Source organism: Schistocerca gregaria, chromosome 2 (assembly GCF_023897955.1).
Source record: "Schistocerca gregaria isolate iqSchGreg1 chromosome 2, iqSchGreg1.2, whole genome shotgun sequence".
Classification (NCBI taxonomy): domain Eukaryota; kingdom Metazoa; phylum Arthropoda; class Insecta; order Orthoptera; family Acrididae; genus Schistocerca; species Schistocerca gregaria.
Window position 1 is genome coordinate 598889838 of NC_064921.1, and position 23071 is coordinate 598912908.

The following is a 23071-nucleotide window of genomic DNA, read 5'->3' on the forward strand; positions in this document are numbered from 1 at the left end:
TTTTTAAGTCATTATTTCTCATTTAATTTCACTTACTTACCCCTTCTCCTCATTAATTACATGTTCCTGGTGAGTCAGTTTTAAAGCAGAGTATTTGATACAGCATTGTTCTTTTTTAAAGATTGACAAGTGAAATTAAAAATAGAAAAGTACTAAGTTAAAAAGATAGGTGGAAAAAGTTGATTGTTTCTACTGCCTCAGTTTATTGGAATGTTAAGCATTAAATTTAAAAGTATACTTTTTTCCTAGAACTAATGTTTCTTTCTATATTGATTGACAGGATAATGGTTCTGGAAATTGATGTAAGTAAAATATAACAACAAAAACAATCAGTTTTTGAAAAAATAATTTGATTGGATGGATAAAAAATTTACTAACCAAGAGGCTGCAGAACACATACATAAAAGATGGTTGTAATTAGGCAAGCTTTCAGAGCCAGTGGCTCCTCCTTCAGGCAGAAGGGAATATTTACCTCATTGGATGAGATGGAAAGATTGATCATCCCATGCGGTAAGTAGTCTCCCCTGACTCGGTTCTGGGTGACTTTCCCGAAATCTACCCATTTTCCTACACCTCTTTGGTCCTTTTCCTTCACCCTTCTTCCTTTTCCTTCAACCCTTCTGCCAGAAGAAGGAGCCACTGGGTCCGAAAGCTTGCCTAATTAAAACCTTCTTTTATGAGTGTGTTCTGTCACCACTTGGTGTTTAGATTTTTTTTATCTATACAATTAAACTATAGGAAGTGAAATGTTACTCATTAAGCAGAAAGTGACATTTGAAGTGTCCAATCCGAATTCGAAGTAGTAGTAGTAGAATGTAGCAGCAGAAATTTGGGTATAAAAAACTCATTATGAACTACAGGATATAATTATTACAAATACAATGATAATTCAAAGTGAAATTAAAATGCAGGTATGGGTAGCGCATTAAAAAATAAACAAAGAAATATTTTAAAACAGATAGTCACAATTGTGAGAGCAATCACGAACTCTCAGTGATAATGTTGAGGATCTTCACTTATTGACCAGTACTTTGTATTACAAAACAGCAGTCTTCGATCATTCAACACTATCTGAAAATTAAAACTGGAGATATGGAAAATTATTTTACCAAATGAGTCATTTGAATGCTACCTCCAGCCACACAATTTGAATTATTTGAATTTCTCTGCAGCCACACCTCTCATGAATTCTTGAAATTGCAGTCATTTCTCTGATGTATGTCCTGATCTTATCATCTTCGTGGACGTGACTTGTGTGTGTTACTTGTTACTATTTGCATTTCATCCTTTAAAGGCCTCATCTATGTTTAGTTGAATATATTTCAAGGCACTAATCCAAAGACTGGCTATTAAACCCCTGATTGTCTTTCATTGTTAGGCCTTTCATTTCATTGCTAGCTTTATGTGTATTAAAAATAGTTATCTAACAGAATCATGGAAAGTAAAACTCAGTTGTTCACTTAACAAACCTTAGAGTTAATAATTTCTAAATTTTAATTCACTCATGTTTTCTGTTTCACCATTGCAGTCTACTTTACCTTCTTCTTTTCAACATTTCTTTATCTCCCTGATTTACTTCGTGTTCAGTAACTTTTTTGTATCACTTTGTGACACGATGTTTACTCCTCTGCTTCTGTCCAGACAAAATGGCTCTTGCCATCAGTGTGTCAACTGCATGCAAATCCTGTTGCTGTCTAAAATTTGAATCTTAGTTATTACTTTCTGATGTTATTGGGTGTCTTGTATGCCTCTCTTGACACAGAAGTCTTATTTTTCATACTGAGTGGTTACGTCGGTATGAAAGAATCGGCACAGTTGACAGTTTGACATTAATCTTCTTTCACCAGTTTATATCTGGCATATCATTTGACATTGTCCCTGTTGTTACACTCTATAAGGCTGCTAAGTACATTACTTTTTTATGTACACTATTTGATAGGAGGCCAGCCACCACAGAGTCTGATTCCGTGCCAATCATGGCATGGGACAGAAACAAGCCTGTGCTGATAATTCTGTAAGTCTATGTATGTGCACAAAGTGGCAATACTGTAGGCTGTGGCATTAATGGGAAAAGGCTCGTGTCCATTTAAGTTGTTATGGGACATCTTTGCCCATAGTCTCATGGTAAATAGCACATTGTCTGAATGCCATGTCTGGAAGTCAAAAGTGCTTGGTGCATAAATTTTATAGCACCTTTTATGTGAATGCTGAAGTCCTGAGTGTAATGGTAACACAGCAACAACAATGTATTTCACTTTTGACACACTGCTAGTAACAGCTCCGTCCAAAAACATTTTTGCGACAGATTTCATGACAGACCATCTACCTTTGAACAATGCATGTGTCAGATCGCTGCAGGACCCACTGGCTGGCACTTGTCAACAGCTGTCATACTGGAACTGCATTCCCTTGTGCGTGTGTTGAAAGCATCTGCCACTGTGCATTGCTTTGGAGAGTATAAAATGCTTTACAGTTGTTTAGTGACATTCCACAAAAGATGTAAATGATATGTATTTCACATAGGGACAGAAGGCCCATTTTTATGTCATGAATATTGTGTTAGACTAACATGGAAGACATGAACAGTGCATAATTTGTAAAAAAAGAGGTTCCCAGTATTGTGACCTTCCAGGGTGTCATCCCCCCCCCCCTTCCCCCTAACAGAGATACCAGTATGGTGACTGGCATGTACCATCAAAAATCAAGCACTGGACATAAGTATGGCTCAAAATTAATATTATAGTTTGTGATCCAATCAAAATACTGCACTATGTTGTTTGAGGTTGTTATTAATGCCTCATATCTCATTTCTTTTCCTTTTAGAAGCTATCCTTCATGCAGTTTTTCATCAGGAATTCATAGGTATTCATCAAGCCACAGTGAATAACTGGGGTGTAATGAGTTTTACTGTCATTGTTCAATTTTGTACAGTAAATGTATGCAATCAACTGTGTGAATACATTGCAGTGATTTCTCTATAACCACACAGGCACACTGCACATTTTGACGTCCATCTATGGATTCATGGAGAACTTTATTTAATGCAGATTGTATGTGGGATTTAAGGCATTGGATTAGATTTAAACCAACACAATTGCCCATTTTTGAAGATACCGAGAGTGGAGTAAGTTGCTGAAGCCACTGTCAACAAACAACAAACTTCTACAGAAGTGTGTAATTACCATTACCTAGACTTAGCATGGAGGAACTAAATTCACTTCATAACTATTCCTCTGAGATATGGCTCCTACGTGATGAGCAAAACTTGAAATTGTGTCTTTGAAGGCCGATTCAAAGTTCTTCAGGGACATTTGTTTAATGAAGAAGCTCATTATTGAAAAAGCAGACAGCTCTGATTATTAACCCAGTTTATTGAGTCGACATCGAGAAAAAACTTGAGGTGTAAAACTTTTCTTCAGTAATTATTAAAGAATTTCTTCTAATAATTTGCAGTTCCATTAAATAAAACAGAAAAGAGGAACCTAGAGTGCAGTGTTTGCACCGTGATTAGAATTGAGAACTGATGTTGCCCCTGGGTTACAAGACAAGTGGAACCAGCTGAGCTAATAAGACTCTGTTGGGTGCTGGTCTCTCTCACAACAGTATTGGTAGCTGAGCATCATAATTGAATTTAAAGATAAAAATAGTTGTTAGTTGCATGAAGTACAGTATTCTTGGAGTCCAAGAGTTAAATTTTGCGTCTCATCTTACATGAGAAAATGGGAAAGGGAATGCTAAGTGAATTTAGCAGAACCATTCAGGACTACAAAAGAAAGTGAATGCTCTGTTACACAGTTGCCCAATATTTGCAATCATGTTGCCAAGCCTTAGCTGTCCTAGGGGCAGTGATATAGCAAAATGCTTGCTGTGATCATCTTATACCAGTTCTCATTCTCATACGGGAGGCGTGAGCCCATTTTAATTTTACACAACATTTTTCATAATCATTTATGATAATTTCTAATGTCACCTTTCAGGCTATCTGTATTTAAGGTATTCAGTTGGATTTAATCAAGAGCTCCTCATTTTTGAAGCTTTCTGGATGGACAGGGAGAGGGATGGGGCGTAAACACTGGTGCTATATAATTTCAGCTTAGGGATAGCAAAGCTAATGATATTAGTTTCTGCTCATACAGAAAATGAAATATTGAGGTATATAATTTACCATCATGATTAGAATTTCCCCAGAATAGAAACTTTGATAGTTTGGAATAAAAGCTTATTTCAGTGGAATAAAAAGTAAGTGGAAATCAGCCTTCCCCCACACATAACAAAACAATAAGATATTAAATACCTTGCACCTTGAAATGAACTATGTCTGTGTGCAGTCTTGTGACACACACAAATAGTGTTTCATAACTAGCACTAGTATGCAGAACTATTTTGGTGCGGATGGAAGCAAGAAGAAAAACAGTTAACTTATTATTCAGTGCTACACAGTAATCAATTCATCTGAGAAAAGAAGAAACTGAAAATTATGTTCGTTAAGTGGGAAACTAAATTGTAAATGTGAGCAGTGTGCCATTCTGCACCTTCACATTTTTCCACCTTGAAACCAGTACACATAATGCGTACTAACTAACCTATTCATTGCTTTCATAATGGTCCCTTCTTGTATGGTCCCTTAACGATCAAAACAATCCAAATGTCACTGGTGGTTTCTTGTAATCTTTCCAGCAACTTTTTTGTGTGTTGCTTGGTGCCCATAAAGCAGACCATTTGCCTGCTCCCATAAGGCATTATATCGATGTTGCCAGAATGCTTATGAATAGGACTCAAAATCGAATGTCACAAGTGGAACAAGCACTTGATTACACGGAACTTCCATGTTATTTTACATGTTGTTGTTGTTGTTGTTGTTGTTGTTGTGGTTTTCAGTCCAGAGACTGGTTTGATGCAGCTCTCCATGCTACTCTATCCTGTGCAAGCTTCTTCATGTCCAAGTACCTATTGAAACTGACATCCTTTTGAATTTGCTTTGTGTATTCATCTCTTGGTCACCCTCTATGATTTTTACCCCCCATGCTGCCTCCAATACTAAATTGGTGATTCCTTGATGCCTTAGAACCAGCCCTACCAACCGATCCCTTCTTTTAGTCAAGTTGTGCCACAAATTCCTCTTCTCCCTAATTCCATTCAGTACTTTCTCATTAGTTACATGCTCTACTCATCTAATCTTCAGCATTCTTCTGACCACATTTCGAAAGCTTCTATTCTCTTCTTGTCCAAACTATTTATCGTCCATGTTTCACTTCAATACATGGCTACGCTCCATACAAATACTTTCAGAAATGACTTCCTGACACTTAAATCTATACTCAATGTTAACAAATTTCTCTTCTTCAGAAACACTTTCCTTGCCACTGCCAGTCTGCATTTGATATCCTCTCTACTTCGATCATCATCACTTATTTTTCACCCCAAATAGCAAAACTCATTAACTAATTTAAGTGTCTCATTTCCTAATCTAATTCCCTCAGCATCACCTGATTTAATTTGACTACATTCCATTATCCTCGTTTTGTTTTTGTTGATGTCCATTTTATATCCTCCTTTCAAGACACTGTCCATTCCATTCAACTGCTCTTCTAGGTCCTATGCTGTCTTGTACAGAATTAAAATGTTATCGGTAACCCTCAAAGTTTTTATTTATTCTCCATGATTTTTAATTCCTATTCCGAATTTTTCTTTTGTTTCCTTCACTGCTTGCTCAATATACAGATTGAATAGTATCAGGGATAAGCTACAATCCTGTCCCACTCCCTTCCCAACCACTGCTTCCCTTTCATGCTCCTCAACTCTCAACTTTCACGTCCCTCGACTCTTATACCTGCCATCTGGTTTCTGTACAAATTGTAAATAGCCTTTTGCTCCCTGTATTTGACCCCTACCACCTTCAGAATTTGAAAGAGTGTATTCCAGTTAACATTGTCAAAAGCTTTCTCTAAGCCTACAAATGCTAGAAATGTAGGTTTGCCTTTCCTTAATCTATCTTCTAAGATAAGTCATAGAGTCAGTATTGACTCACATGTTCCAACATTTCTATGGAATCCAAACTGATCTTCCCCGAAGTCAGCTCCTACCTGTTTTTCCATTTGTCTGTAAAGAATTCATGTTCATATTTTACAACCATGACTTATTAAACTGATAGTTTGGTAATTTTCGCATCTGTCAACACCTGTTTTATTTGGGATTGGAATTATTATATTCTTCTTGAAGTCTGAGGGTATTTTGCCTGTCTCATACATCTTGCTCACCAGATGGTAGTGCTTTGTCAGGACTGGCTCTCCCAAGGCCGTCAGTAGTTCTAATGGAATGTTTTCTACTCCGGGGGCCTTGCTTCAAATCAGGTTTTTCAGCGCTCTGTCAAACTCTTCATGCAGTATCATATCTCCCATTTCATCTTCATCTATGTCCTCTTCCATTTCCATAATATTGCCCTCAAGTACATCGCCCTTGTATAAACCCTACATACTCCTTCCACCTTTCTGCTTTTCCTTCTTTGCTTAGAACTGGGCTTCCGTCTGAGCATTCATGCAAGTGGTTCTCTTTTCTCCAAAGGTCTCTTTAATTTTCCTGTAGGCAGTATCTGTCTTACCCCTTGTGAGATAAGCCTCTACATCCTTACTTCTGTTAGCCCTCATCTTTCTACCTTCTTGATCCTCTGCTGTCACTATTTCATCTCTCAAAGCTACCCATTCTTCTTCTACTGTATTTCTTTCACCCATTCTTGTCAATCGTTCCCTGATACTCTCTCTGAAACTTTCTTCAACCCCTGGTTCTTTCAGTTTATCCAGGTTCCATCTCCTTAAATTCCCACTTTTTTCAGTTTCTTCAGTTTTAATGGCCCCTGGAAATGTCTTACAATTTAAAACCTGGTTCCTAGATCTCTGTCTTAAGGCCTCTTCCACATATTTAGCCTTCTTTTATGATTGTTAAACCAAGTATTAGCTATGATTAAGTTGTTCTCTTTGCAAAATTCTACCAGGCGACTTCCTCTTTCATTCCTTTCCCTCATTCAATATTCACCTACTACTTTTCCTTCTTTTCCTTTTCCTACTATCGACTTCCAGTCCCCCATGACTATTAAATTTTGGTCTCTCTTGACTATCTGAATAATCTCTTTAATCATTTCTTCAATCTCTTTGTCATCTGTGGTGCTAGTGGCCATATAAACTTGTACTACTATGGTTGGTGTGGGCTTCGTGTCTATCTTGGCTACAATAATGCGTTCACCATGCTGTTCGTAGTAGCTTACCCATGCTCGTATTTTTTTTTTACTCATTATTAAACCTTCTCCTGCATTACTCCTATTTGATTTTGTATTTAGAACCTTGTATTTACCTGACCAGAAGTCTTGTTCCTCCTGCCAGTGAACTTCATTAATTCCTACTATATCTAACTTTAGCCTATCGATCATCATCATCATCATCATCTAAGACTGATTATGCCTTTCAGCGTTCAGTCTGGGGCATAGTCCCCGTTATAAAATTCCTCCATGATCCCCAATTCAGTGCTAACATTGGCACCTCTTCTGATGTTAAGCCTATTACTTCAAAATCTTTCTTAACCTAATCCAGGTACCTTCTCCTTTCTCCCATGCGTGTAACTTGGCCGCACCATCTAAGCCTGTTCGCCCTGACTGCTACATCTATAAAGTTCATTCCCAGTTTGTCTTTGATTTCCTCATTGTGGACACCCTCCTGCCATTGTTCCCATCTACTAGTACCTGCAATCATCCTAGCTACTTTCATATCCGTGACCTCAACCTTATTGAAAAGGTAACCTGAATCCACTCAGCTTTTGCTCCCATACAACAAAGTTGGTCGAAAGATTTAACGGTGCACAGATAACTTAGTCCTGGTACTGACTTCCTTCTTGCAGAAGAGAGTAGACCGTAGCTGAGTACTCACTGCATTAGCTTTGCTACACCTCGCTTCCAGTTCTTTCACTATGTTGCCATCCTGTGAGAATATGCATCCTAAGTACTTGAAACCATCCACCTGTTCTAACTTTGTTCCTCCTATTTGGCACTCAATCCATTTATATCTCTTTCCCACAGACATTACTTTTATATTGGAGATGGTAATCTTCATACCATAGACCTTACGTTTCTGATATAGCTCTGATATATTACTTTGCAAACTTTCAATCGAATCTGCCATCACAACTAAGTCATCAGCATAGCAAGAATGCTTATTTTGTGTTCACATACCTTAATCTCACCCAGCCAGTCTATTGTTTTTAACACATGATCCATAAATAATATGAACAACAGTGGAGACAGCTTGCAGCTTTGTCTTACCCCTGAAACTACTGTGAACCATGAACTCAATTTACCGTCATCTCTAGCTGCTGCCTGACTATCTATGTAAAGACCTTTAATTGCTTACAAAAGTTTGCCGCCTATTCCATAATCTTGTAGAACAGACAATAACTTCCTCCTAGGAACCCGGTCATATGCCTTTTCTAGATCTATAAAGCATAGATACAATTCCCTGTTCCACTCATAATACTTCTCCATTATTTGCCATAAGCTAAAGATCTGGTCCTGACAACCTCTAATAGGCCTTAACCCACAATGATTTTCATCCAATTTGTTCTCAACTATACACGCACTTTCCTTTCAACAATACCTGAGAAGATTTTACCCATAACACTAATTAAAGAGTTACCTCTGTAGTTGTTAAAATCTTTTCTGTTTCCATGTTTAAAGGTTGGTGTGATTACTGCTTTTGTCCAGTCTGATGAAACCTGTCCTGACACTCGCGCCATTTCAATTATCCTGTGTAGCCATTTATGACTTGACATTCCACTCTATTTGATGAGTTCCGACTTAATTTCATCCACCCCAGCCGCTTCATTGCACTGCAATCTATTGACCATTTTCTCCACTTCCTCAAATGTGATCCTATTTCCATCATCATTTCTATCCCATTGTACATCGAAATCTGAAACATTACTGATCGTATTTTCACGTACATTGAGCAACTCTTTAAAATATTCCCTCCATTTGCCCAAGGTATCAACAGGATTCACCAGCAGTTTTCCTGACCTGTCCAAAATACTTGTTATTTCCTTCTTACCTCCCTTTTGAAGACTGCTAATTACACTCCAGAATGATTTGCCAGCAGCTTGACCCAAAGTCTCCAACCTGTTTCCAAAGTCTTCCCAAGATTTCTTCTTGGATGCTGCAATTATCTGTTTGGCTTTGTATCTTTCTTCAACATAACTTTCTCTGTCTACCTGAGTTCTAGTATGTAGCCATTTTTGACGCCTTCTTTTTCCTTTTACAGGCTGCATTCCACCAAGGTGTTTGCTTCAGCCTACCTTTACACACTACTCTTCCAAGACATTCTTTAACCACTTGTAGTACAGTGTCCCTGTACCTTGTCCATTCCTTTTCCAATGACTGTAATTGACTACATTCAACTAACTGGTACCTTTCTGAGACCACTGTTATGTACTTGTGCCTGATTTCCTTATCCTGAAGTTTCTCCGCTCTTATCCTTCTACATATAGACCTGACCTGCAATTTCGGCCTCACAATACCAATTTCACTGTGGATTAAATAGTGATCAGTGTCATCAAAGAATCCCCTGAATACACGTGTGTCCCTCATAGTCTTCCTGAATTCCTGATCTGTTATTATATAGTCACTGACAGATCTGGTTCCCCTGCCTTCCCAAGTATACTGGTAAATGTTCTTATGTTTAAAAAAGGAGCTTGTGATTGCTAAGCCCATACTGGCACAAAAATCCAAGAGTTGTTTCCCATTCCTGTTGGCCTCCATATCCTCTCCAAATTTACCCATAATATTTTCATTTCCTTCTGTTCTATTTCCAATCCTGGCATTAAAATCACCCATGAGCAGAACACTGTCCTTGCCCTTTACTCTAACAACTACATCACTGAGTGCCTCATAAAAACTATCCATCTTATCTTGATCTGTCCCTTCACAATACGAATATACTGACACAATCCTAATTTTCTTGCTAGACACTGTCAAATCTACCCACATTAGTCGTTCGTTTACATACCTTATTGCAACTACGCTGGGTTCCATTTCTTTCCTGATGAAAAGCCCTACACCCCATTGTGCTATTCCTGCTTTGACTCCTGACAGGTAGACCTTGTATTCTCCCACTTCCTCTTCTTTCTCACCCCTTACCCGAATGTCACTAACAGCTAAAACGTCCAACCACATCTTACTTGCAGCCTCTGCCAGCTCTACTTTCTTCCCAAAGTAGCCCCCACTGATATTAATAGCTCCCCATCTCGTTACCATTCATTTGCCGAGTCATATCTTAGGAGTCCCTGGTTTGTCAATTAGAGGTGGGACTCCTTCACCTCCAAAGGTCCGAGGCATTTTGCTCTGATTGTTGCCAGCATCATATTTATTGTATCAGGGAAGCAGGTTGCTAGCCTTACTTGCCCCGGGTCCCATTGAGTTTTACCCCTAATGGTTGAGGGACTAACCGGTGGATTTGGTAGCCTTTGCCGTCTGAGCACAAAGGTGAACACGACTCACAATATGTCCGAGATGCCCAGGCTTATTCCAAAGTAAGTGGTATCCTGATTGGCAGGACCACTTACTTGGCCACTCATACATTGCCTGTGGTTCATGAACTAGGACATGACAACAGGTACCCACACCATGAACCACCTATCCATCTCCCTTTTTAAATTTTCTAACCTACCTGTCCAATTAAGGGATCTGACATTCCACGCTTCGATCCGTAGAACACCAGTTTTGTTTCTCCTGATAATGACGTCCTCCTGAGTAGTCCCCGCCCAAATGGGGGACTATTTCACCTCCGGAATATTTTACCCAAGTGAAACGTGCAACAATCCATTCATTCAGATTCATTAGTCATGTGCATTGATATCAAGTAGGGGTAGGAAAGCTCTTGCAATTGAATGAACAACAATGATGATAATAGTAACAATAAAAACTAATAATGAATATAGTTAATTTAATTACAGAAGGAGGTTTATGATTAAAAGTAAAAGAAAATAAAAATAGGCTGACCATTCAGTTGTAGCAATGTAAAGTTATTCTTAGTATTTTGTTACTGAATTCTGTTTTGGCTGCTTGCAGAGAGTGTGGAGGGGGAGGGGGGGGGGGGGGGCAGAAACTGAAGTGATACACAGTAGTGTACAGAACCAGGAACTACCCTTGACTTAGATCTTGAAGCGATCATGGCACCATGGACCAAACATGACACTGCTTTGTTTTGCTCTCTGCCATTGTTCTGGAGGTAGTTAACACAGACAATTCACGACAGGAAATATAAAACCAGTTGAAATTTAAGGGTAGAATTACCTCCCTAGGACAAAAAAATTAAATTTGCTAGCTGGATGTCACAAAAACGTGATGACTATTCAGATTACTTCATTAGTATAAAAAGAGAATTTTTCAAAAATTTAGCAAGATCACTCAGTGTCAATACTGAAAGGTTTTGAGGTGCCAAACATCGTCAGCTATTTTGCCAAGTCTCAACTGCACTAACTATGCACTATGAAGAACGTCATGCACAGCTCACAGTGTCCTCACTGCTATCCTGAGCCTGCTCAGTCAGCCCTCAGTGGGACAGTGCTACCAAATGCTGTTCTCAGGGACAGTTTCAAACCAACAGCAGATTACGTAATTGAAAAATAACAATGAGCTGCATACTTATCTTGTTCAGCTTGTGACGAAAACTTTCATTAACAAAACTAAAAATGTGTACAAAATGACATTATCCAGAAGCCAAGAAGAAACAATAAGATAGTAAGGCCTGAGGTTCTCCTGCCATATAGAATTTTCAAATAACTTACAGGAATTCAGCCAGGTAATATTTACAGCGACCACCAATATATCGACGGGCATACACTCTGCCATTTTCAAGGTACAAACTGCAATGGACAGGTGATGTACAAGCAAATTAAAAACCTCAGTTCTTGGAGTAATTCAGGAAAGATAACATACACACACACTGAACACTAGTGCCACCAAAGACAAGCAAAGTCAGAGGTATTGAAAGGGTATGAACTAGCAGATGAGGTAACATTGACTCTGTCCTTTTTTTTCTTTTTTTTTTTTTTCCCGTGGGAGAGAGAGCAGGATTCGGAGCAGAGTTTAAACAAAAACCTCCGTCCCTGTTTACAAGGTTGCTTGGTAATTTAATCTCAACAGCTTCCCTAATAACACTGCCCCAATAGCTAGACATGCATGTCAATATCTCGGTATTGTTATTTAACATAGGGTGACCAGTAGCCAAACAGTGTTCGGCAGTAGCAGATGTATTTGGCTGGCGTAGTTGTGTGTGCCGTTTATGCTCAGTACATCGGTCCTCCACGGTCCTGATAGTCTGACCAATGTATGCCATGCCACAGCTACAAGGAATGCGGTGTACACCCACCTTACACAAACCAAGATAATCCTTTACAGAACCAGAAACACTCTAATTTTAGATGGAGGTCGGAAATACATTTCACATCATATTTCCATAAAATACGACCAGCCTTGTTGGAAGTGCTTCCTGCGTAAGGCAAAAAGGTAGTAGACCTAGGTGTCGACTCAGTATTATCATCAGTCACCCAATGCACAGTTGGTCAATAGCACACCGTACGTTCAATCTGTCTTTCACTATATCCATTCTGACAAGATGTAGCTTCACGATGAGCCAGTTCAGCTAGCACAGTTTCAGTGTTGGAATTGAAATGTGCCCTATGTACCAAGGTGCAAAGTACCCCTTCATGCTGATCCAGATGGTAACAGCTATCAACCTGTAAATACAAGTCAGTGTGAGTACGTTTCCTGTGAACTGCAAGTCCCAATGATCCATCAACATCCCTCCTAAACAAAATGTCTAGAAAGGGAAGGCAACCATCCTCTTCCACCTCCATCATAAAACGAATGTTCGGGTGGATCGAGTTCAGATGTTCTAAAAAGGCATTTTAAATTCTCCCAACCATGATGTCAAACAACAAATTTGAATGCCTTTTTATATCATTTGAACTCAATTCATCCGAACATTCATTTTACAGATTGTGAATTTACAGGGAAAAACTGAATTTATGACTATTGAAGCAGAAAAAAAAACAGAAAAAATAGGCAAATGTGCAGTTTCATATGTTTTTACCTCAAAATCTATCATATGTAATGCATACTAACAAGCATTTTCATTGCTCCATGATTTATCCTGTCTTGTTTGATACTTAGGCGATGAACAAAATACTGTTTCGTGTCATTGATAGTTCCTTCATATCTTTTCAGAGTCTTTCTCATATTTTGTTGGTGAAGTAAGTTGATATTCACAAAGCAGACCCCTGTGGCTACCCGTGTGAGGCTGCCAGGACACATATGACTTGGAGGGCTAGGACTCGTCACTTGCTCGGGACAGTTAGAAGCTCAATTAAGGCAGTTGTGAAAGGAAGTGATAAGATACAGCTTTTACAACAAAACTGGAAATGATTCCAAAATTATCTATCGTTTTAGTGAGTGAGCACGTTACAGCTCTGCAGATAAGGCACTGCTGCAGTTCTCTCTATCTCATTACCATAATCATAGTAGAGGTACGTAGCTCTCAGCGTGAAAAATTAGAGTAGTGGTAGCTTATGCATGAAACTAGCTTTTGTATGCCTGCACTGAAATTACATAACACAAGCGTTAACAGCCCCCTCACACACTGGAAAACTTAAAAAATGAAGACTTCTAGATTAAATCGTATAGAGCGCCTTAAACATAAATAACCTGAAAGCAGACATTAGAAAGTATCTAGAGATAACACAGCATAAAAACCAAACACCCTTGCACCTCTCCTCTGAGAACCCAAGGTAGATGAACACAACAAGCAGTTCACTATATAGCTGCCCCTAGCACAACTAAGAGTTGGCAAAATAGTTGCAAATATTTGACAACCTGTGATCTGTATTTACTTCCGCCTGTGGTTCTGAATGGTTCCATTAAATTCACATGTTATTCTCTTTCCACTTTGATGACTTACGCTACATAATTATCGTGTAAGATGAGACAATGAGACAAAAAATTTAATTTTTGGATTCCAGGAATGCTGTACTTCACATAAGTAACAATTGTTCTTATATTTATTGTTCAGTTATGAGGCTCACCCACAAATAACATGACAAGAAAGGCCAGCACCCAGCAGCTTGTACCACACATCTTATGATCCAAGTGTGGCACCAGTTCTCAGTTCTAATCGTGGTGCAGACCAGTGCACTCTAGGTTCATATTTTCTATTTTATTTAATGGAGGCGCAAATTATTAGAAGAAATTCTCTAACAAAAAGTTTGAAGAAAACATTTACTCTTCATGTCCTTACACGAGCCTGACCCAGCAAGCTGTGTTAATGGCCATAAATGTCTGTTTTGTGAATATCAAACTTCTTCACTATACAAATGTCTCTGCTGAACCTGACTAGACTGACAATGGCACAAATTTGGGTTTTGTTTGTCACATAGGATCCACATGTCAGGGGATTAGTTATGAAGTGAATATAGTTCCTCTACGGTTAATTTGTGTAACAGACTTAGGCACCCATGTGGATCTTTGTTGACATTGGCTATAGCAACTTCGTTCCACTCTTGGTGTTTTCAAAAATGGGCAGTTTTGTTGGTTTAAATCTAATTTGGTACCTTCGATATCACTTTTGGTCAGCATCAAGTTCTCCATGAATCCATATGTGGACCTCAAAACGTGCAACGTTGGGTAAATACGGTACTTCCACCAATAAAGGAGTTTCATACGCTACGAGTAGTTGCCAGCCTATAGTGCCTCGGGCATGGATGTGTGTGATGTCCTTAGGTTAGTTAGGGGACTGATGACCTCAGAAGTCAAGTCCCATAGGGCTCAGAGCCATTTGAACCATATTGGGAGCAGGAGGGGCACCACGGGACACTTCAGTTTCCACTCTCCTGAATATAGTTTGGACGTGCGGTAGAAAAATGCTTTATGAAGAGGCATGGCACTGCACTTTGGCATATTTAAGACCAAATAATTTGTCTTAAATTTCCTGGAATATGTATGTTTTATGTTTCAGACTTTTCAGAAAGCTGTGCACTACAAGATGAGCATATTTTGAAAATTCAGAATTTTTTTTTTCTTTTGGTATTGACCTTGTTTGCAAATGCTGTAGATCCGGGGCTGATGCACAGTTTACATTTAATGATTTTGCTGTTTCCCCTTCGTTTACTCTCACGTCAAATGAAAACAAAACGGATATCTATGGCCTGGAGCTGTCAAGTGAATTAAAACACATTCACATAGTTATGGAAAGCTGAAATATGTCATTAGTTTTCAGATTTTATTTTATTTCCACCTTTCTGACAGTGAAGCACTAATCACACTGCGGAACAATGAAGTTATTTTTGTCTGTTTGCTAAAGAAATTTGACTTTTGTTAACCTTTTCCACAGTCAGTCAATGTATTTGAAACGGAATGTTTAATTCCACAGTACTGACTAGTTTCAAAAAGTGCATGTTTTCATTTTCTAGCAGGTGTGGCATTAAGCCATAATAAAGAACCAAACATGATACAATACAGTACTGGTGCTCCAAGGAAATTCACATCCCAAAAACCACACTGAAAAGTTTAATATGAGGTTGAGGTCTAGACATACAAATGTGCCCTTTAAGTATGCACTTTAAATGTGCACATTTTAATATGGTTCATGAAATTCCGAAGCTCTTGCAGTATCCTCTGATGTCTTGTTTCTTTTATGACATAATGTATGATCTTTTAATGTTTGTACTTACAAACGGGCTTCCTATGTCATTGTAGCTGCGCAAGTGTGATGTCGCCTGTTATCTGTGCTCTCTGGCAACTGCTGAAACAAACCTATTTCTAACAGGTCATGGGAAAATATTGCGAATGGTAGTTACTTTCAAAGTAAATATCGTTTTACGTAAGTTGAACTATATGTGAGAATGTTCGATGAATTTCTTAAATTACACAGCGTTTGACTTTCATTTAAATATCAACTGATGACGATCCGTTTAGACTAATTTTGAACCCTGAAGATCAGACATTTCTGTCACTATTAAAAATTTTACCGACTCATTTCTGTGATATATCTTAAAGTATAACACACGCAGAAAAGATCAACAGTATGTGCGAAAGCTTAGCTTCTCTTGCAGCTTGAGACCAATATTATATGTGAAAACTTTGCTTTTCTTGTAGCAACACTATGTATATTCATTTAAACTATTAACTTTCCCTGTTTGTGTGTTTGTGCTACGTAACAGTGATGTTGCTGTTGGCTGACTACATCACGTGTCCTATGCTCTGAATATCCACTGTCATTGGCTGGCGTGATCACGTGACATGAGCTACGAACGGCTTACAAAAGCGCATTGAAATCTCGATTTCAATGATTCGGAAAGCAACAAGTGGTGTTTAGTGGAATTCCAATGTATACTTTCATAATACGAAAATATGCAGTGTACATGTTGCTGCACATCATAGATATTTCCAAAACGTGTCTTTGTTCCTAAGTTTCGTTTTCTAAAGTGCCGGGAAATTGTATGCCCGCGTATAAAACCATAACCATTCAAAGGATTGATAAGGGAAAATATACTGTCACCTGGGAGAAAGTGTATTTTTAACCGGGAAATCCGGGATTTTTTTTCCTTGACCACATATACACCCTGATTTCAGTATGACTATATTTTTCAAACAGACCTCTGTCTTCATTTTCATGTTTTCATGTATATCCAGTTTGTCCTTCACTCCCATCTCTATTCATCACATCACTGTTCTGTACACTAAATATCATTTCACATATCACTAGTTTCATCTAACACCATGGGGTAGGTCCTCTGATGCCAAGTTGAGAGTAATCCACCCATTGTCAAAGTGAGCGGAGACAAAGATGGAGGGGTGTAAGACAGAGTAGGAAGTTGAAGATAATGCATTGGTTAGTAATGCGTAAGCTTCATTGCAGGGGTGATAGAAGAACAGAAAGAAGTAAAAATAGACTGAGAGGAAGGGAAATGAGAAGCGGAATGAGTAATAAAATTAAAAACTAGTAGAAACAGAATAGCAGATGGGGGAGGATTAGATCAGATGTAAAAAAAAGAATAGAGAGAGAAGGTAAAAAGGAAGGGAGCTAACAAAAATAAAATAGAGTAAAAAATTTCATAAATAAGGAAATACTATAAATTAAAAAATTTAAAAAAATAAAAAAACCACCAATGAAAAATATAGAAGGAGAACAGGGCTGTTAATGGATGTTAAGTCAAGATATGTGGTGAGATGTGAGAATATATTGGTGAGCAAGTTTCCATATTGGTGAACAAGTTTCCATATCTGGGTCAGATGTTCCAAGTGGCCAGGTCCTTGACTCATGCTGTAGTGTATGTTCAGCAACTGGAAACTGAGTGCTCTCAAGACAGAGAATTCTGCTGTGTCCATTCATGGACTCAGCCAGTGTAGTGGTAGTCATTCCTTTGTAGAAAAATTCAGCAGTGAACATGTTAGGTGGTAAAAAACATTTGTAATTTCACTTGTTGCTCTACTTTTGATGTTTTTGATGATGTGGTATTTACCAGTAGGGGCCTGGAATAACTCGTGGTGGAGATTGCATGGGGCAGGTTGTAGTGGAAACAGCTGCAGGGGAAAGAACCTTGAGGGCAGAGATAATGGTCTAGGAATGTCATACGGTTAGACAAGGACATTACACTGACTAGGATAACTATGAAAGGCAACAGTGGCTAGTGTGGGAAGGATATTGGAGAGATTACATTTTGTGGTTTTGCTGCCAAAGTCACAGCCTTGTAGAAGTATTAGGTCAAAACATTCATAGTCTGAGTGGTAATGTATAGCAAGTGGGGTGCCTCTGAGTTCTTGGGAAGAGGGAGCTGAGAGCAGGCCTGGAACATTGACTTGTGAACAAGATCTGTAAGTTAGCTGTGAGAGGGGAAAGATCATGAGAGGTTGGTTGTGTGGTTGTTTAGGGATTTGATGTTGGAACAGACTGATTTGTCACGAATTCCAAGGCTGTAGGGAAGGCGGCATTTGGTGGGTCAGCTGTGGTAGCTATCAAACTGGAGTTGCTTTTCCTTATTGGTTCATTTTATAAGGACTAAGTTTTGACTGCGAGCTTCAATAAGGTGGAGGTCAACATCAAGGAATTTGGATGTTGGGAACCCCAGTGAATTTGAGTTGGAAAAAGTAGTTTAGCACTTGAAGAAGCATAGCAGTTCTTCTTCTTCATGGTTCCAGATCACAAATATGTCAATAAATCTGTACCAGACCATGAAGTCCAGCTTATGGGTGTTGAGGAACACCACCTCCATGCTGTCCACATATACCGCTACAGTGTAGTTTGGTAATTTGATAGTCAGCACTAGTCACAAACATGGCACTTCAGGTGCGGAGCGAATTTTCTGTGTTGGAGTTCGACAAAAACAAGTGTAATGAATTTGTTGTGCCAGTGGTAAATGGCCTTCCTTGTTGGTGGCTTCTTACCATACTTGGTTTTAAACATCCAATGGACAGCTGTAGCACACTTTCAGATGTCTTGGAATCTGTGGCCTGAATTTGGTGTGTGTGTGTGTGTGTGTGTGTGTGTGTGTGTGTGTGTGTGTGTGTGTTTATATACATAAAACAATGCTTTTTTGGGGTTCTTTAAGGAATCACCAGTGAACTAAAAAAAATTTTGAAAAGAGGAAGATGGCACTTCAAGATAAATGCATAGAGAATATACTATTAAAATTTGAGCTAATTGCTGTGGTTATTTATTATTTAGATTCCATCTCATACTAGATTTTATGTGTAGAAAATTCTGGACCACTGTTTCTCAGAAATCGATAAAGATATCAAGAAAATATTCTAGATGTTAGAGATCAGGATCTTGGGAATATATCATAAAAATTGTAGCCATTTGCTGTCCACAGCTGTTGTGAAATCCACAACTTGGTTTTGATATTAGAACATGGCAGAAATATTTTTTTTTTTTTTTTTTTTTTTTTTTTTTTTTTTTTTGGGTGGGGGGGAGTGGTTCTAAGGAACCATCTGTGAAGTAATGGTACCACCGACACCTCTTAAGACCCAGCATAGACCACATCAGATACAAAAAGAACCACCCAATTTGCTCCAGTTGCCTAAGCAGAAGAAAGTATATAATATTCGTACTTTGACCTTTTACTGTAACATAGTGACGGTAGGGCGATCCTTCTATTGTGCATACAAATGATTCCTAGCCCAAGAGCTATTCAAAACTCTGGACCCTACCTTTCTATTACCAGTAGAACTTGAAGTATGGGTCACAGAAGAATCCTGTTTTTATGTGCAGCATTTTGGAATATATTATGTAGTGCATGTTGTTGCATGTGTACCAATATCCACCAAAAAAATCAAGATTCCTTTTGTTGCCACCAACAGTAGTTTTTTCTAGTCACTCTTTAGTTGTAATAAGTTCCTAACATTTGTTGATATTTCAGTTGTTATTCAGTACAGTGTAATACATTCAGTATAAGATAAATCAGTGCAAAACACCAGAAGTGTGCCTTGTAATAGCACAGATTTTAATGAATACTGATGTTGTGAATAAAAGCAAATAATTAATTCTGCAAAGTCACTTGTTTCCTTAAACTGCTATATCCAGTGCTGGTTACTGATTTCTTTTTAAATACAATTTTTAAATGATTTTTACTATCACTTTTGTTTTGATTCACATATTATTTGCCCATATCAACCTGGCATTTTATTTCTCTTTTCTTGTTCTTCCTGCACTGTGCCAGTGCCATCTACAGTTTCTTTGTCTCATGTCATCTGCATGTAATGTAGGTTTATTTCTCCATTTCCATTTTCCATTATCAGATCCTATTTTTTCTTTTCTGTTTCCGTCATCACTGCTCATTACATGTAGCATCCTAGCTCTTTACACTATTTACATTCTAAATCTAATCTTATATTTCCTATTAGACACTTTAGACTATAAGTTGAGGTTGACCAGATTTATTAGTCAGGCTGTTATGGAAGCAGTCGCACAGATACTGTGCGCCATTAAAAGATCATGCCTACAACTTTTAAAACTGGAAATCTCTCTCGAAGGAAGTGAATAAATGAAAAAATCAAGTGTATTTGTAGTAAGCCATTGCAGGATACTAGATTTAGAGGACTGTTTTATTGTCAGGCAAACTGTTACTGTTTTTAGTATTTGTTTGTAGAAACATCAAGCAGATTGTCATTTAACTGTTAAAGAAATTGTTTTGTAGCTACAAGGAGACAGTACAAAAAGTAGAAGAAAAAATTGGCAGTTGCATTCTACCAAACAAGGTTGTTTTCAAAATAATATCAAATGAATCGCTTATTAAAACTGGAGTAGTGCTCATTTGTTACCATGGCTTTATTTTTTCGAAGGAGGACAAAGCAATTGGAGAGAACACAGTTGGAAAGTTACAAAATTTACAAAAGTATGCATTATTTGAGACCCCCCAGCAATGTGGTGTTTTATTATACAGTAAATAGTGATGTGGTAACAGCAGTGCCTTTTTCCTTCACACCATAAGTTCTTTTCTTATTTCTGTGCTTCAAGCTGTTGTTGACCTCTTTTCCACAAATACAGGAAGATTTGTTTTGTTAGACTGCTCTCTTCTATTTGGTGCAGATGTTATAGAAAAGATAAACTTCTCTTTGTTATTACTTTCACTATTTTATTTATATTTGGTATATCTTTTTATGACTTCTTTAAATTTTGTATTTCTTGAGATGTGCTTCTTGTTCTAAACGGTTTTGTTAAACTCTACATGCTTTCTGTTTTATTAATTCATATTTCTGTGGCCAATTTTTCTAATCCATTCAGCTGGATGATTTGTCTGAGGTATAAACATACTAATACTTTCTATTTTATATATATGCTTTTCTGTATATTTTGGTGCATCTTTGATGTTCGTCATAAACTTAGTTTTTTCAGCAGAAATTTGGAGACCATTCATGTTTCTGTAACAGGTTTATTCAAGCAACTGCTTTTGTTATATACGTTGAAAGCATTGCATAGTCATCTGCAAATACTAGGCAGTTGTGCTTCATTCCATTTGATCCACTTTGTAGAATTATTGGTCCAGTTTTGTGATGTTTAAACTACAAATTCTAGATCTTTTCTCTATTTTTTCTAAGACACAGCTAAGCTGTACAGGCAGCAACCCTTCCACCTTACTTTCATCAATTTTTGTTTCAAATGGCTGGCTTATTTTGCTCATAAATTTCACTTTATATATTATGTTTGTTAGTGTGTCACAAATTAGGTTTTTAAATTTAGTTTTAATGTTATCATCTTTAATGATTTGATTTTCTGTTGCTCTACTCACTGAGGCATTATACTGTTGTAGTTCTGCTGGTTAGCATTGTGCTGCATAGTTTTCAGTTTTAAGTTAGAAATGTATTATGTACAGGATCTTTGACTTTAACTCGTTCTATAACAATTTACATTATTTCTTTGGGAATCAGTATAGTTTGTAACTAATGATAATGTAATTATTTAATTGGATAGATAAAAAAATCTATTCAGCAAGCGGTGGCAGAACACATGTAAAATACTGTTCTGATTGGCAAGCTTTCGGAGCCAGTGGCTCCTTCTTTGGGCAGAGGGGTTGAAGGGGAAGGAAGAAGGGTGAAGGAAAAGGACTGGAGAGGTCTAGGAAAAGGGGTAGATTTTGGAAATGTCACCCAGAACTGCAGGTCAGGGGAGACTTACATTACAGGTTGCGAAGGAAAGACTTATTGTTGGGGACTGCATCGGATAAGATGTACAGTACAGGTTGAGGAGGAGAGACTGATTGTTGGGGACTGCATCAGATAAGATGCAGTCCCCAACAGTCAGTCTTTACTTCACATCCTGTACGGTAAGTCTCCTCTGAACCACGGTTCTGGGTGACTTTCCCAAAATCTACCCATTTTCCTAGACCTCTCCAGTCCTTTTCCTTCATCCTTCTTCCTTCCCCCTTTCCCTTCAACCCTTCTGCCTGAAAAAGGAGCCACTGAAGTCAAAAGCTTGCCAATCACAGCAGTCTTTAGTGTGTGCGTTCTGCTTCCACTAGGTGAGTAGATTTTTTATCTATCCAATTAAATAATTTTATCAATAATTGATTATTGTCATTGTTATAATCATAATGTAAGCTGTATAGTCTCATTTATCAGAGTTTTGATAAATGTATTTGTTTTTGTTTTAGTTTGTGGCAACTGGCTTGATGATAATTGCAAGGAATTACTTGGATGTTTATCCTTATGAAAAATGGAATGCCAAAGAAATACATATCTACCAAAATAATCAGAAATTTACGCCAACAACAATAGAAATGGTTGATGGTGAAACCAGCCCACCTAATCTGTTGACAGAAGCAGATCTCATAGCCCTTATGGAAAAACATGGCATAGGTAAAAGACAATCAGAACATAGGTAAAAGACAATCAGAACCCTTATATTTCACTTAGCTCTCCATTTTATTTTGTTTAACCATTAATTTCAATTCCATTAGGGACTGATGCAACTCATGCCGATCATATAGAGACAATAAAACAGCGCTCCTATGTTGGTCTTGAGAATCAGATGTATTTTGTGCCTGGTTGTCTGGGGATGGGTCTTGTTGAGGGTTATGACTCAATGGGATTTCCAATGTCAAAGCCTAATCTGCGTGCTGAGCTGGAAATCGATCTGAAGAGAATATGTGAAGGAACAAAAGACCCAAAACTTGTGCTGACAGAACAGTTAGCAAAATACAAAGAAGTCTTCCGGATTGCCTTAGAACAGGTACTTATTATGGTATTGTTGCTAATATATTTGCCTCATTTATTTTTAGTTAATAAAAGGAATGATTCTGTTCAGGACTATGTTAAACTCGCAAAGAGACAAATGACCTAGCTGATCAGTACTTACCTTCAGGAAGTGCAACTCCCTGTATAATCAGTACAGACACATAGTAACAATAACAGCACTACTAGATTTCAGAGAGGAGAGAGGAAGTGATTAGGGGAAGCTGGTCATGGTAGGGCGAGGTTTGAGAGAGCAGTGGGGAAATGTCCTTCAAAATCCAAGCTAAAAGAAACCCAACTTCTATGCGGAGGAAG

At 38.1% G+C, this 23071-nt stretch overlaps 1 protein-coding gene across 1 annotated transcript in view; it reads left to right on the forward strand.

Annotated features, from left to right (window-relative positions):
* The window catches only part of LOC126334534 (DNA topoisomerase 3-alpha-like), a 178414-nt gene that overhangs the window by 91818 nt on the left and 63525 nt on the right, over positions 1 to 23071 (forward strand). The window contains exons 10-11 of the mRNA XM_049996890.1: positions 22177 to 22381; positions 22483 to 22754. Of these exons, the coding sequence (XP_049852847.1) occupies positions 22177 to 22381; positions 22483 to 22754 (477 nt within the window). The remainder of the gene's footprint in view (positions 1 to 22176; positions 22382 to 22482; positions 22755 to 23071) is intronic.